Source organism: Xiphophorus hellerii, chromosome 9, assembly GCF_003331165.1.
Source record: "Xiphophorus hellerii strain 12219 chromosome 9, Xiphophorus_hellerii-4.1, whole genome shotgun sequence".
NCBI lineage: Eukaryota > Metazoa > Chordata > Actinopteri > Cyprinodontiformes > Poeciliidae > Xiphophorus > Xiphophorus hellerii.
In genome coordinates, this window is record NC_045680.1 from 2727155 (window position 1) to 2742514 (window position 15360).

The 15360-nt window shown below is 37.2% G+C and overlaps 1 protein-coding gene across 4 annotated transcripts in view; it reads left to right on the forward strand.

Moving 5' to 3' along the window:
* Positions 1 to 14911, forward strand: part of lrp8 (low density lipoprotein receptor-related protein 8, apolipoprotein e receptor) — a 163779-nt gene extending 148868 nt beyond the window's left edge. Inside the window, exons 17-19 of one of the 4 annotated variants that reach the window (XM_032571755.1) lie at positions 2272 to 2340; positions 6431 to 6621; positions 9494 to 14911. In XM_032571755.1, coding sequence (XP_032427646.1) covers positions 2272 to 2340; positions 6431 to 6621; positions 9494 to 9532 — 299 coding nt within the window. In that variant the 3' untranslated portion in view covers positions 9533 to 14911. Of the gene's footprint in view, positions 1 to 2271; positions 2341 to 6430 lie in introns of all 4 variants that reach the window. The other 3 variants (XM_032571756.1, XM_032571753.1, XM_032571754.1) reach the window with 3 other exon arrangements.
* The last annotated feature ends 449 nt before the right edge of the window (positions 14912 to 15360 follow it).

A 15360-nucleotide genomic window follows, 5' to 3' on the forward strand; every position in this document is an offset into this window, starting at 1 on the left:
TTTTCTGGGCTGTACAGAGTGAGGCCTGCCTTCCTCTAATGTAAATTCAAAACTACTTTATCTTCTTTTCTTTAGGTCACTTTAAGATGTCTTCTAATCAAAACAACTTTGTGCTTACATGACTGGTGGCCTGGGATCCCTACATATGCATATTACCTTGCTAGGTTGTTATACTGAAGTTGCTTGCCAAATATTAATTTTCCAAGAAAGTTGATAATCTTACTGTGCAATTTAAGAAGTTCTGAAACCTTTAAATGGGTAATGATTATTCTTAACCTAAAATACTGATCATTGACGGGGTCTAGCTTTACATGTTAATCTGTCTTTTATTCAATGCAATGTGAGAGTAGGTTGTGAAATAATTGTGTTATGGCTTCAGTGATAGATTGCTGACATTTTTGCAACACATATTTCTCTGGTGTCTAAAGATATGTTTAAGAAAGAAATCAGAAATTCAGTTTTCAGTTGGCATTATGACATGACCAAGCACTTATGTTACCCAAAGTCCACTCATAATTGGCTTAATAGTCCTTGTGACAGCTTCTTCCCTGGAGGCACATGAAGTCAAGTACCTGAACTCGGTAATTCAGACCAAACCTAAAAGAAACTCCATCAAGAAGACTTCCTCAGCCCAGGTCAGAGGATGGCTCACTCTTAAGAGATTTAGTTGCACTAAATATTTTAGTTTGCATTATTTGCTAAGATGATGCAAAATGCAGGTGTCAAGAGCAATTTTGTGAAGCAATGGATTTACTTTGACTACCTGAGCAGGGAATCTGACTTTTTAAGTAGAAGCAACTTGTTTTACTTGTGTGACTTTATAAAGAGTGACTTGTGAGAAAAAGATAATATTCTGTACAGTAAGAAAGCTTTAAGGAGACCTATAGTCAAACTTCTCCCTAAAGAAAAATCACACATCATTATAACTGTTGTCATAAATACATTATATTTTTTAGATTTTTTTTGTATTAGAGTAAATAAATGTGAACACCTTTTATATCTTGTATAGTTTTGTTTTACAGCATCATTTAACTGCCATACTGCATTGAAACCTTATTGTTTTACTCAAGTTTATGACACTAAGAGTTTTGTATCAGTCCATCACTCGCTAAATACCGTGTTCCAAATTATTATGCAAGTGATATTTTCTCAGATTTTCTTAAATGGTCAATGCAAATGATGGTCAGTATAATTTTCAAGTTATGAACTATTACAGTATAAATCAAATTTTACTGAACAAAGCTTTGTCTAACAGAAACCTTCCTCATTATGACTTTATCTGTACAAACCCATCTTTGCTCTGAATCAGCCACAAATCTCTTCATAGTACGATAACGCTTCAGTTTTTGTTAAATATCTAATGTTTTCATACCTTGTCATACGACACTGCACTATCTGATGATTTTCGGCAGCAAAGAGATCCTTTCTCTTTCCCATATTGCTTGAAACCTGTGGCCTGCTTAATAATGTGGAACATCCTTCTTAAGTAGATTTCCTTTAATTGAGCTCACCAGACGAACTAATCAACCCAGCTCTCTGAAATTAATTATAGTGATTCAAAGAGCCCTGACACACAATACCATCATAAATTTAATAGCACAAGAAAAAAATTTATCTTTATGACACTTAAATCCATCCATCCATCCATTTTCTAACACCCTTATCCCCCAGTGGGCTCGGGAGGGCTGCTGGTGCCTATCTCCAGCTAACGTTTCAGGCGAGAGGCGGGGTTCACCCTGGACAGGTCGCCAGTCTGTCGCAGACACTTGAATCCAATTTGCATAATAATTTGGAACACGGTGTAGAATGCATTGGTATTGTTTTGCATCAGCATTCTAAAAACACAGGCAAAATAGCAAAAAAAAAAACAAAAGAAAACTGAAGGTCATCTGGAGTCTCTCAACATGGTTTGAGCCTGGCATGAATTACTTGTTGCCAGATATATTTTGGAGCTACATTCATATACTTTCTGATGCTTTGCTTTCTCATATTGCTTTGCACTCTTCTTGTATATAAAAAAAAAATCTCATTGCATTTTTATTGCTTCCTGGTGTGATTCAATCACACTTCATTTACACATGCTGTTAAAAAAACAAAAACAGTCTGCAGATGGGCTGCTCGTCTTCTTATCACGCAAATGTGCTTTTCTATCAGGATGCTCTTCTGTCCAACAAACTTCTAATTCTTCTTTAAGATGTGGTTGGAGATGTAGCGATGAGCAAAACTTCTTTTTGATTTTGCTTTTATTTTTTATCTTCTTGTTCATCACAGCTGCAAGTGATCACTACCTCATAGGTAACAACATCACAGTTGCTGTTTTGGGAATAGTCATTCCGATTGGTGAGTACACTTTAACTATTCACATTGTTTTTGCTCTCTGCTTGCCTGCTTCTCCCTCCTTTGCTTGTGTCAAAAGTTCTGCAAACTGTTTGTGCGTGTGGCGTTTTGTGTCTCTGGCTGCATGCTGCATTATCCTGTATGTTTATGCATGAATGACAAGAATATTTTCCATAAAGTATATCAAACACATACAGAATTATTGAATATTTGCATCTTTTTCTACTTATTAAGCTCGACAGTAATTTCTGAGTATCAAATAATATGTTAACACCAATCAAAATGAGCTGTAATGCTATCGAACAACAGGCTCCCAGCTAAAGAATTCCCTTGTAACGCGGTACACTCATCAGTCAGTGAGTGCCCAGGCCTTTGTAATGTTAACATTATATTAATGAGAAATGGAGAACAAATTTTTATTTTTTTTCCCATCAGACTGGACCAGCTGTTATAACATTAGATCCATGTTTCCACTGTGATAATATTGTTCTATGGCTCTATATCAATCAAGGGCACTGACAAATTATATGCAGTTGCTGAAATCTGTTTATAAATGATAAAAATTACTTGACTTTCTTAATTATAGGCATAATTAATAATTAAAATGCTATAATAAGTTCAATTAAAATTTCTTCTCGAAGGCACAACATATTTTCAGTGTTATACACGAAAGTATACATGCACCATGTTGAGAGAGATGTGTGCATCTGTTGTTGCTGTTATAACCGGACATTTTCTGCAGTTCAAGATTTGCGTCTCTTACATACAAAATTTAAGAAACTTGGGTTTTTAGACTTAAAATGGGTAAATACTGGTGGTTAAAATATATCTAAGAGCCCTTTCCTGATTTGTGAAGATCAACACAAATTTGCCATACTTAAATATAACAGCTCGCTTCTTTTTTTCCCCCCATTTTGAAGAGTAAGAGTAACAAGAATTTACATATTTTATTTATACCCAGTTGAAATTTGGTTATAAATTAAAATGTATTTTTAAGTTATTTGATAATTGAGAGGACTCTGATAATTTTCTCAAGAATGATTTGTTTTTTTGTTTAAGCGATTAGTTCTTAACCTGCAATTTCATTTTCATTGCATAATTTCACTCTTATGCATGGAATTTAAAAACATTTGGTGTGAGATTAACAATATATGGATACATTCTCTTTTCTGTCTTAACAGTCTTTTCTGTTAAGACTTTTTTACACTTCTTTATGTGAAGGGTTCTGTGTACTCTGAAACCATCATTTGACTAGACATTACATCCTGTTCCACATTAAAAATAAAACCCGTTCAGTAAAATTATTCAATTCTTTTAGCTCTCATTAAAATTAAGATCATATTTTCTGGAAATATTTAATAATTTCATGGGAAAAGGGCTAAGTGGGCAAATAATGACCTTTTAGTGCCAGGACATGCTGCTAATTGACATCTCTTTCATTTCTAATTTTGAATAGTCACGGGAGCTCAAAGACTTTTTATATGCACTTTTTTTTTATCCTTGTTTTATCCTCAACAGTGGAGATATGAGCTCATTAAAAAAATAACCCCCCAGAGACAGTTAACCCTTTCAACTTGATCCCTTATTCTGTCCTGCTGCCAGTCGTCGCTGCTACAAATCCCTCAATATACATTTTTGGCATCTTTGAAACATTAATTATTGTTGGAAGTCCACAAGGGCTGGGATTTCAGCAGCCCCGACTCGGCACTCTCCTCCAGTTATGCACCACCCACTGTTCCGTAAGAGGGAAGCGTACCAGCTCTGATTAAAAGTATTTAGTAGAAGTCAGGCTGTTACAATGCTCTCTAATTGGAGTGAAATATTGTACAAAACCCAAAAGCTGATGTTTCTTTTTTTTTAACCAATAAGCATTTAGGCAAGAACAAAGATGGATTAAGTCACACTGGGATCTTTTTTTTTGTCTTTTGTACAACAAAAGTGCAATTAGATTGGGCTTCCGTTGGGGATGAAAGCACTTCTAACGGTGTGAGCACACATATTATCATATGCAAACATAACTATTTTTCTCACACTGATTTGTCTGTTAGTTCCTCATACAAAGTCTGTTCACACACACATTGGTTCTGCAGGGCAGTTGGGCATTAATGCCAATATGGTAATGAGTGGAGAGAGACGGCGCTTATCTCAAATCCTCCAAAGCCCTCCCTTCCTTTCCTCTCTTCCCCTCTCCATTCTCCTCTAATAACCCCGTTCAAAAAAACGCCACAGCCAGACCGTCTGCAGATACTCTTTCATTTTGCAGTCGAGGCGAGCACAAAATTATAAATCATATCCCAAATGGAGCACCGGGATAATGTGCTGATGACAGCTAAGCAACCTTGCAGGACTTTTATTAAAAAAAACACAAGAGTTAAATCAATTGCCTCTGGTCTTGAATGCTACATGCTTTTATGTTGCAACCTTTATGTTTGCCTCTATTGATGTATGTGGGCGTGTGTGTGAATATTGAGGATGGGATTTTATAGTATATGGATGATTGTGAATGGAGGCACTCATTGAGGTAAATTGTGCATGTTGATTAATGTTTATGTGTGTCATTCTGTGAGATGAGGGGGAACATGCAGTACTGGATCCACAGCTTATTTCTTTATAATTTGCTTTTAAGCCGTCTTGAGCCGAGTTGCTAAAGTTTTTTCTTTGGATTTTTGTTTTTTTCACTTATTTTCTGTCTTTGAAACTGAAACATTTCCTTTGTTTAATTATTTAACTCCAGTGACACACAAAAAATATGTAAAAACAAAAGATTTACCAATATTGCCTTGGAAAAAAAAAATTGCAAACACCAATGTTGGTCCCTTTAATTTTTGCACATTTTTGTTGGTACAACCACAAATTTATTACATTTCATTTGGATTTTATTTCTTGTATAATTAAAGTAACATAACACATTTTCAAATTTATTACAGAGGAGTGGCTAGATAGAACAATGTATTAATTGAACAAAATTAGTAGGCCTATTGCTTGCCATAGGAAAACAAGGGAAACATGCTTTGGTCAGATGAGAATGTTAACTATCAACATGCAAAATTCCTTGTACCTCTCCACTGTGAAAAACAAAGTAGTGATTTTCTTGATCAGTGAAATGGAAGCTGGTCACATAAATGGACATCACTTCTGTTCAGATTTCTGTGACCTTTTCCTTCCGATTCAGTAAGAAGGCACATATTTGTGTTTGTGTAGAGCATAAAACACTAATAAACTACACGGAGGTTTTTGCTTGTAACATCAAAAAAAAATTGTTATTGGTCTAACTATATACAGTTTGAGTATGAATACATTTACAAATCACTCTGTATTTTAACACATACTGCCTAAGGTCATTCACAAAGACCTATGTGCTGAAAATCTTACACACATTACATGATCAACTAATGAATTATTCATTTCTCATATATTGTCAGGTCTGAACTGGTTTTTATTTCCCTAATTCTGAAATACATAATTGTTTTTATTAGTATTTTCTAACTATACGTTTGCTCTGACAGTTCATTTTTAGTCCGTGTGTCTATTTTCAAGCAAACACCAAAAAGCATACAGAAAATTAAAAAGCAGTCAAAGACAAAAGGCTCTCTGGAGGCAAAGTATAAAGAAATTTAGGATGGTTTTAAAATGTTTGCACTGTATTGTGGTGAATTAAGTATGACGGCTCATTGTTTTAAATTTTTTTAGTTTTTTTGTACAGATTTTAGATTAAATTACTATTACTTTGGAGATGAGCAAATTCATGTCTGCGCTCTACTGGTGCAATTTTTGTGTACTTTTAGAAATTATTTATTTCTTAAAATATTTTTCCAGTTTTTATCACAACTCTTGTTTAATTGCAGAAAAAAATACAAAATTTGCATTGAATCCTTTTTGGAAAAAAATAAGTAAATAAATGATTGATGTTTACTTTATCTTCTCTATTTAAATCTGGAAAAAGAAATAAAACGATGAGCCTTCAGCTGATAAAAGAAACAATGCAAGCTGTGTTTATGTTCGTGTTAGTGCTTAAAGCGCCGCTCCATGTCCCCTGGGCTGTGTTAACGCTCCCGCCGTGTGTTGTTGTTGTGTGTGTGTTAAACACATGCAGTCCCTATCCTTGCCACAGTGGTCATTGGATTGCTCTGCACCGGCGGCTACCTGGTTTGGCGCAACTGGCGACGCAAGAACACCAAGAGCATGAACTTCGACAACCCCGTGTACCGCAAGACCACAGAGGACGACGACGATGAGATTCACATCGGCCGGCACAGCGACTCCATCGGTCACGTCTACCCGCCAGTGAGTGGCAGCCACAGCCAGCCGTTCATAGCGCTTCCACTAGGGGGCGGCGTCACAGACAGTAACTCTCACTGGTACTCAGGGGCACCGATGCTTTCCAGTGGCAAATGAGGGCATACCGGGCGGTAAAAGGAGGTCTTTGGAAATTTTTGAGGATTGAGAGGATGCTCAAGGTTCCCCAGTGGGAAGAGAGAGAAGGCTCGCACACGCACACTTCCAGATGTTTACATATCATTTTTAAGTCACTGAGAGCACCAACTACACATACCTATGTCATTCATCGGCCAATGTCCCTCACATTAAGCCACAACATTCCCAATACCATCCCTCATCCCATTTGTTTTTGCATTGTAGTAGTTGCACCTGGTTGCAATTGTGCTTCCTTTCAAAATTCATCTTCTTTTCACAAAAGGAGCTGTTGAATTCAAGGTTTCTGTTTCTGTTTTTATTTTTGCAGATTAACTAGATGTTTGCCACTTCATAAACCCAACAATTTAAATGGATAATAACAAAAAATAAATAAAAAATACATTACCCAAACCGTTGGACACCAAACCTTAGGCACTCTGTTTTCAGAGTGTTTTCTATATTATGCAAAATATTATTCCAATTTGGACATTATTGAGGGAATAAAGTGGATCAACTTTGCTGATGTCTTGAAGCTGGACAATGGAGCTCAAGGCCTTCCCAGCTGTTCATGTCAGTTTTGTAATGACTGAAAAAATAATACTCAAAACATATAAAGAAAGCTCAAATCAGGACAAAAGACAGGCTGAAGCTAAATTGACTTTACTTTCCCAGCTTGAGACCAATAAATATTAATCTCCTCATCACAATCCACACAGCTAGGCTGTTGATTTCCTGCTGATGTGGATGTATTTCTGATTAATCCAGCTCACAATTTACAATTGTAACTCAATAACTCAATAAATTAAGTTGTCATTCATTTCTGTGATTAAATATTTTAAAAAAATCTCATATGTAGACTTATTACACACAGAGTAAAATGTTTTATGTGTTTGCTGTGATTATGGAAGCCCAAAATTTAGTAAACTAGAAAATTGGGACAAAAAATTACTTTTTAGCACAAAGTTGTAATGTCCACATTTAAAAGAAAAATTAATGTCTTGATATTCATTAACAGCCTCCATAAGGAGCATAAGCTCCAAAAAATCGTTGCTAAAGAATTTAGCTGACTGTGCAGAGTGGAGTATGCGAGTACTTTAATTGGAAATTGACTGAAAGAAAATTTGCTTGAAAAAAAGGACACAATCAACAGAGGTAGACACAGAGTATTTTGAAGTAAGGCCTGTTCAGCAGTTAGAGGGAGATTCACAAAGCTTGAACTACAGCTGAAGTTAATGCTTCAAGGGCAGCAACAAACACATGTATTGAGGACATGTGCTACCCCGGTCCCTTTCTCCATGGCACTCCTAAACAAGAAGCAACTTCAGAAGCACCTTACCTCGGCTCAGTATTTCATTTGAAACTTAGGTCCCAGAATCTGCAAGAAAAGAAGCACAGAATCGAAACTCATTGAGGTCCAGTGTGATATTTCCACAGTGAACGCAGCTATCTTCATCCTACAAGCATAGTGGGGATTTTATCCTGCAAGACTTGGCACCATCCCAACTACCAAAGGTACCAACACCTGCTTTAATGACCACAATATAAAGGTGCTTGTTTGGCCAGCAAACTGATTTGACCTAAACCCCAGAGCATTCATAAGAGAAAGATTAGAAACACCAGTGCGAGCAAAGCAAATGAGCTGACGACTGCTTTTAAACCAACCTGGGTTTCCTTAACCCCTTTATAGTGCTACATGTTGATTTCCTCCATGCAATAATCTATGCAAAATGACCCCTGACTAAATATTGAGCGTGTATATGGGTGCAACATATCTTGTTATTGTTCCTATGTTAGTCCAATGTTTTCAGAAACTGAATGTTTGGCTTTAATTACCTGCACGACATGGTCATAAAACCTTACCAACACAAACACATAAGTCATTGTTGTGTGTAAAAAATCTATATAAAGTGAGATTAACTCTGTGAACTGATTAATGAAATTAATTAACTTCCCAAAGATAATCTAATTAACTAGGATGCACGTGTGCAGCAAAAATGCGTTATTGGGACACTCAGGATGTTTATTTTATGTAGTATGTTTAGATTGATAGGAAGACTTCTGTTAAGGATAGCCAAAACGTAATTATTGAGAGAGAAGGAAGTGGTGTGCTTTGATTGGTTGTCATGGTAACACTGATTTCTTTGTGGTGCTCTGTAGAAGAGGGGGGGAAAAAGAAGGAATTGTGGGTATCTCTGGCATGATGACATGCTAGAAGCATGCACAACACACACGCAGACATAAAACAGGTGCACGATTAAGATTCAAGGACGAAAGAAGAGCACTGTTCAGTGAAGAGCAGGAGAGAGGCAACTATTTTGCTCTTTATAGCAGTTTTTTAATCATTTACGTATATAAAAATCTCCATTGTGTTTGATTTTTACACTAGATCTCTTTCTCTTTGTCTCGCCTTCACATCTCTTGCCTCTTGTGTCAGGCAGGTCATGCAGCCCGAGAAATCTTTCTGGTAAAATATGGGCTAGACATTTGCAGCCGTAAGCAAGAATGCTGCATTCCTCGTCTACTGTACGGGCAGCCAGGGAAGGAGGGAAAGTAGAAGCACATGGGGGGATTTGGAGAAACGATAATTAGGAAAGGTCAGGGAGAGGAGGGATAATTGTGAGGAGAAAGACCACAAGAAAGATAAAGGTTGCATTTTTCTTTAGGTTTCCTTGTTGACTCTATTGTGTCGCTCTGTTTGTCTGCTCCCTGCTGTGGTAACCATCTTTTCATCTGCTGTTTACAGCGCGTGGCACTCAGTCTGGAGGATGATGGCTATCCCTGATGAGGGGGGGATGCAGTCTGCTCACCCCCCTCCCCTTCAGTCCCTTCCTATCCCTTCTCTCAGCACAGCCTCCGCACCACTACAATGAGGCCAGTACAACGCAGAGGGGAATGAGATGGAGTCCACATTTTGCCTCCCCCTTTTTAAGTAGCAAGGATGACTTACACATCTCTTCTCCTTCTTTCTGACTACTATTACTAGGTACTACCACTTTCATTAGTGTCAGTTTAGTAGCCTCTGCTCCACTCCTCTCTTCCTCTTCTGCTGCTTCCTAACAGTAGTGGCGTGTGAAAATGCTGCTAGATGATATCCTTCACACTAACCTCATTTGAAAATTGAAGGCAAAGGCCGGTCACCAGAAGTGGGGGGAAATTTCTCATGTTTTGACTGTTTAATTTATTTATACGTTTTAAATATGTAATTCGCATCTGTCAGTGTGTAGTCCTAAAGGCGAGATTACTTGATGAAGTTTGCATGTATACTCTGCACAGTGCAGCAGAAGTCAAGGATGTCATATTTCCTCTGGTTTCCTTAACTTTGCAAGTTCACAAGTCTTTTTTTAAACTTTGAAAGGAAAAGGCCATCTATTATTTGTTCACTGACATGTTGCGATGCTAAACATAGTCAAGGGGACTGGTGAAAAGAAAAAAGGGATGAGGTTGTCTGGTTGTTTAGAGGTGGTTTTGGGGTGAAAGAGTGGTGGAGGCAGTTTTTCTTTCTGGCTGATTTGTGCCTCCAGAAGGTTGTGCCCCAAGGTAAAAAGCAATAAGGCAGACAGGACAATGGATTGTGGGTAATCCCTCTCTTTGTATCAGAGGTATGCACAGAGTCAATAACGAGCTTGACTTGGCTGATTAGCTGTGATGGGTAGAGTTCATATATTTCTTACATTTTTCTGTTTGTGTTCCGTCTAGTATTTTACTTCCTGTGACTGCCTTGGATATGAATATAGAGCTGCTACTCGGAAGCAATTATGCACAAAAGACATCATTAATATTTTAAGATTTTAAAAGAATGTCCTGCTTTTGTATGTTATGATTTCTAGTGGTGTAATTGTACAGGAAAAGACATGTTTGAAGTTCACATTTTATCATCTTTTCTGTATTTATGTATCTTCCATTCAGGCGCAGATTAATTTCTTTTCCCTCAATTTAACTCGTCTCATCTTAAAGTTGATGTACTATACCAGTTAGTGCTGAACTTCATTGACCCCATTTCCGTGACTTCCCGGCACTTTTCCCAGTACTATTCCTGGTGTAGCTACTTTCCGATTAGTGCAACTGGATGAGATGATGCAGAAAAACAGCCCACGTTTGAAAGACATCAGTCGCTGCTGTCACCGAGCGTTCACTCTGGTTTTGTGTGAGCAGATCAGTAGAATATCATGCTTGGCTGATCCTGGCACACTGATTTGATTTTAGAGATGGATAGGGAAGAAATGTGTGAGCCAGCGTAAAGAGCCGATCTTCCATTGACTTGCCTCAAACGTGCTTCCAGCCCATTGAATCAGATGGAGTTTATGCCCACTGAAAACAGTAATAATTGCTCATTTCATGTTCCAGTTGTAAATAACTGCAGGCTATAATCATGGAAATGGAAAAATAGCTGTTACAACAAGCAACTCACTTACTCTGGACATCATTCAATCATTTGAATCTAAGCATTAAAGATTTGTCTTCCACACCAATTGTTGAACAAGTCTAAACAATGCTGTGTTTCAAATGTGAAGGAGCAAAAACTTGTTTGAATGGAGCAATCTGCAAAAAATGACACAGTCTTCCTGTGGTTGCTTACAGAATTGTAAGCTGATATGAATTCATTGAATTGTCATAAACATAGGTTACTATTCAGGAATTTTTGTGTTTTTCTCTTCTTTTTTTTCTTCGACGTTTGAGTTTTAAATAACTGACAACCCCAGTGAAGACACAAGATAAAACAGAAAATTTGTAGATAGTTAATTTACCTGAATTCCAGCAGTGTTGCATTGTGACATTCTGTCATTCTATTCCTTGGAAGGATTTTGCTCATTCCTGTCCAACTGGTTGACTTGACCATTCTTACCTGTAAAACTGGTGGGGTTTAGCTTGATTGGTTGGTTGGTTTTCTGGCACAGACCTGACACCCCTATTGAAGATGTGGTGGGCTATGGTTAATAATTGAGACAGGAATTTTAGACAAAACAGTTTTGAAAAATCACTTGCAAATTGTCCATTCATTGTCAATGAGCCTACTTCCAATGCACTTAAGCCTACAGTACACGCTTATAGGTAACAAAAGTTACAAGCGTTCAGCTTTGGCTAACTCCAGACAGTTAATCTTGCTTGCCATACACGCATACAGTTGCACCATAACAGTTTTTTATTCAATTGTAGACACCAGCTCACCAAATTTAACTAAACCATTCTGTTCAACCATATAAAATCATAATAATAATATTCATTGTATCCTAACTTTGTTTCTGCTGGACATTAATATCTAGATACATAGAATTTATTACAAGTAGTGTTTTGGGTCTTTACATTTATTTTTTGATGAACTACAGTTTTGGTTTGAAAGAGTGGACAGAGCTTACAGTCATGTGCTAGATGCTGCGTCTTCATCTTCTTGAGATACCTTAGTGAATTGTTTCAGCTAATTGATTTTGTACGATATAAGAACTATTTGAAGGTTCCAAAATCATGGGTCCTCCCTAAGTAGATCTGAGAAGAATGGTCAAATATCTAACCAGACTTGCTATTGCTGCTGCTTATCCATGATGACTATAAGGAAACTTCTAATTTGAAATTTGAATTAGTAGGGAAATGATCTTAAAGTGACCGGTACATGATCTTATTCTCCAAATACTTAAAGTGAACAGCAATTTTAAGAGAAGAAAAGCCCCAGGTCAGAGATCTTTGTAATTTCTAAGACTGAATTGGTCTCAGACTCTGCTGACAGGACCCTACGCTGAGTCAGCTCTGCAGCCCAGCTCTGTCCTTTCTGTCCGTGTTCGCCTCAGGACTAATGCAGTTCCATGCTGAGAATTTGCAGTTAGGAGGATAAATTGCTTATTTATTTAGCTGCCTGAGCGTGACATTGTGGGAAAGTTATTATTGCTACAGTGCAAAAGACAGATTGGCCGGTTCACTTTGTGGTCACCTTCAGTCGAGCTGTCTACTCTGAAGGACACGGGGAAAGTCCAGTCACCAGCTTTGGCTGTTCATTTTACCAGGCAATAATGTGGACGTATAGGTCAACCAGTGATCTTTGACACAAAACCATTCCATACATACATATGGGGACCATTAGGGCAAATCAGTGCTCAAATCCCAACATTATTCATAATTTCACTGTCTGTCCAGCCCATAAACAGCAGGCAAAGGTTATAAGGGTCATTTCTGCTGTGTGCTTATATGCTGTGAGAGTTGGTTCAGTTATTGTAATGTAGCTACAATGGTTACATGGGTACTTCAGTTTTGGTTAGTGTTTTCTAGGGGATTATGCCGTTGTGTTTTTTAGTGCAAGCGCAGTGTTCAGCTGCTTTAAGAACCAGATTGATATAAGAAACTTGAAATATACAGAGCAAGCAGCTTTTTTGTGCAACCCAGATTGGTTTTCATCATTTGTATTCATGTCAGAAGAACGTCTTGTTTTACTTCGTAGACGATTCAATCTAGGCTCTAAGAAATAAAATTTTTATTGTAAAGGTGGGAGAGAGAGTAAATTCCTATTTGCTGCTCCAGATGGTTTCTAGGTGACAGGGTATCCAAGAATAAAAGCCAGGTCTTCACCATGTCGAATAAATATTGTATATACCTCCTCGGTAAAAACTACTAATATTAATATTTAACCTTTAATTTAAACACATAAATTTGTAATTTATTTTTAACAACTTGTAATGCATTTACTTTCCTTTTTTTTAAAAATAGGTCACCTGAAATTCTGTTTAAAACCACTGATGGTTTATTTATTATGCGTGTTGTTATCTCATCACACTAACTACTAACTTCTTTTATGACTAATCTTAGAAGTGTGCTACAGGGTTGACAGCTATGTTGACTTCTCCTACTACCTAAAAATTTATTTTTTTGAGTGCTTTTAAACATCGCTCCTCTTCTTCATGTCTCATGCAATGGCAACAATCTTTCTTTTCCTCATCATACTTGTGAATTTACAGTTTTCAACTAGGAAACGGGGGATTGTTCCACCCATCTTCATCTCAGTCATATGTTCTCCAACAAGGGCTCTCAGTCTTTTTGTTAACAGAATACACTGGAAGATTAAAAGCACTGGAAGGAATAACCCCGAAACCCCACAAATAACTTGGAAAAGCTTCAGAGCTGAAAACAAAACTTCTTTCCTGAATATAAACCTGCAGACCACCAAACAATCAGCCAGAAGAAGAAGCAGCCTCCGCTCCAACTACAATTTAGAACTATGGAAGGAAATTCACTCCACTTGGCTGGCATTTAGCTCTTGTTGACCCTGTTGTTGACTTTTTCCTTAATCCACCGCTTCCTCTTTTTATTATGTGGGGTTTTTGGGCTGTGACTCCTCAACGTTTGTCAGTTCATTCCTACTTGTCATATTTGATCTACTTGATGTTTGATTACTTGAAGGGAAGTGTTCTGTTGACTGCGTTTTTCTACCAGCCAGTGTTAAATGAAGTTTTGTGGGCAAGAAGGTTGTGGCATCTGTTTCATTTTGATATAAATCATTGCAGACACCTTTTTGTCTGGACAGTCTATGTGTTAAAAGAAATTCTCCTGCTTTTGTAAGAACCACCCACCTGTATTTTTTCTGAAAATTGTCATCGCCTGCAAGGAAATGTAAAAGAAAATTCAGCGTCCATTCCACATGACAGGCATTTTTTAAACGCTGTTTGTTGCACAAAACTTTTCAAGAAGCCTTCTGCACTGTGTAAAGAGGTTACATTCTTAGTAGAGGGGGAGGAAATAAAGGGGTTGTGGGTGGGTTGGTGCTGGGGTCTGGCAGTTACAGACCAATGGTTTTGAATCATGAAGTGTAAATAATACGTTTTCATAAAGCAAAAAATAAAAAAAAATCCTTTTTGATAATGTTTTAAATGTATCTGTAAAAAAGGTGTAAATAAACTTCTGGGGTTAAAAAGGAGTGTAGACTATATATAAATTTATTTGTACACATGAGCACTGGGTTTCTTTAATATTTGATTGTAACTAAAAATTAATAATCTGCCAAAGTGTTTTTACTTTTTCTCCTGTCTGTTCCATTTGTTTTATTTTACCTTTTAACAGCGGACTGTAGTATTTAATTCTCTGTAATTTAATTTTGTTGTTTTTTTTAATTGAGAAGGGGTTTATTTTAATTTATTGGTGCCTTGTTTTGTGCTCCTGTATACTTTCACTCTTTCGTTTCTCAGTGTTGTGTGTCTGTGTGAGTTTCAGGGGGGATTAACTTGCAGGGTGGGTGGGGGGGTGGGGGTCCAGTGGGTGGGTGGGTGGGTGGTTAAAATCTTTAGCAACTTCTGTACTTACATGGAATCTCTGTACTTTATGCCAAAATGGTCTCACTCACGTTTCTATGAAATCAAGCTGTTGATAAATCACTATATATTGATATATTAAATTTATAAAAACTGTCTAAACTTTCCCAGTTGATTATTTCTTTTTTTCCTGCATTTTCACATCAGAAAATCTCTGACGCATCAGCATTTTTATCAAGTAATCACCTGCTTTGAAACAATTAAAAGTAACTTATAATCAGGGATATTGAAGAAATTTTCACTATATGGTGTTTGAACTGATATTAATAATTCACCATTTTTTGTATGAATCCCATCAGGCTCCAGTGTGAACAGTCCGTGGACT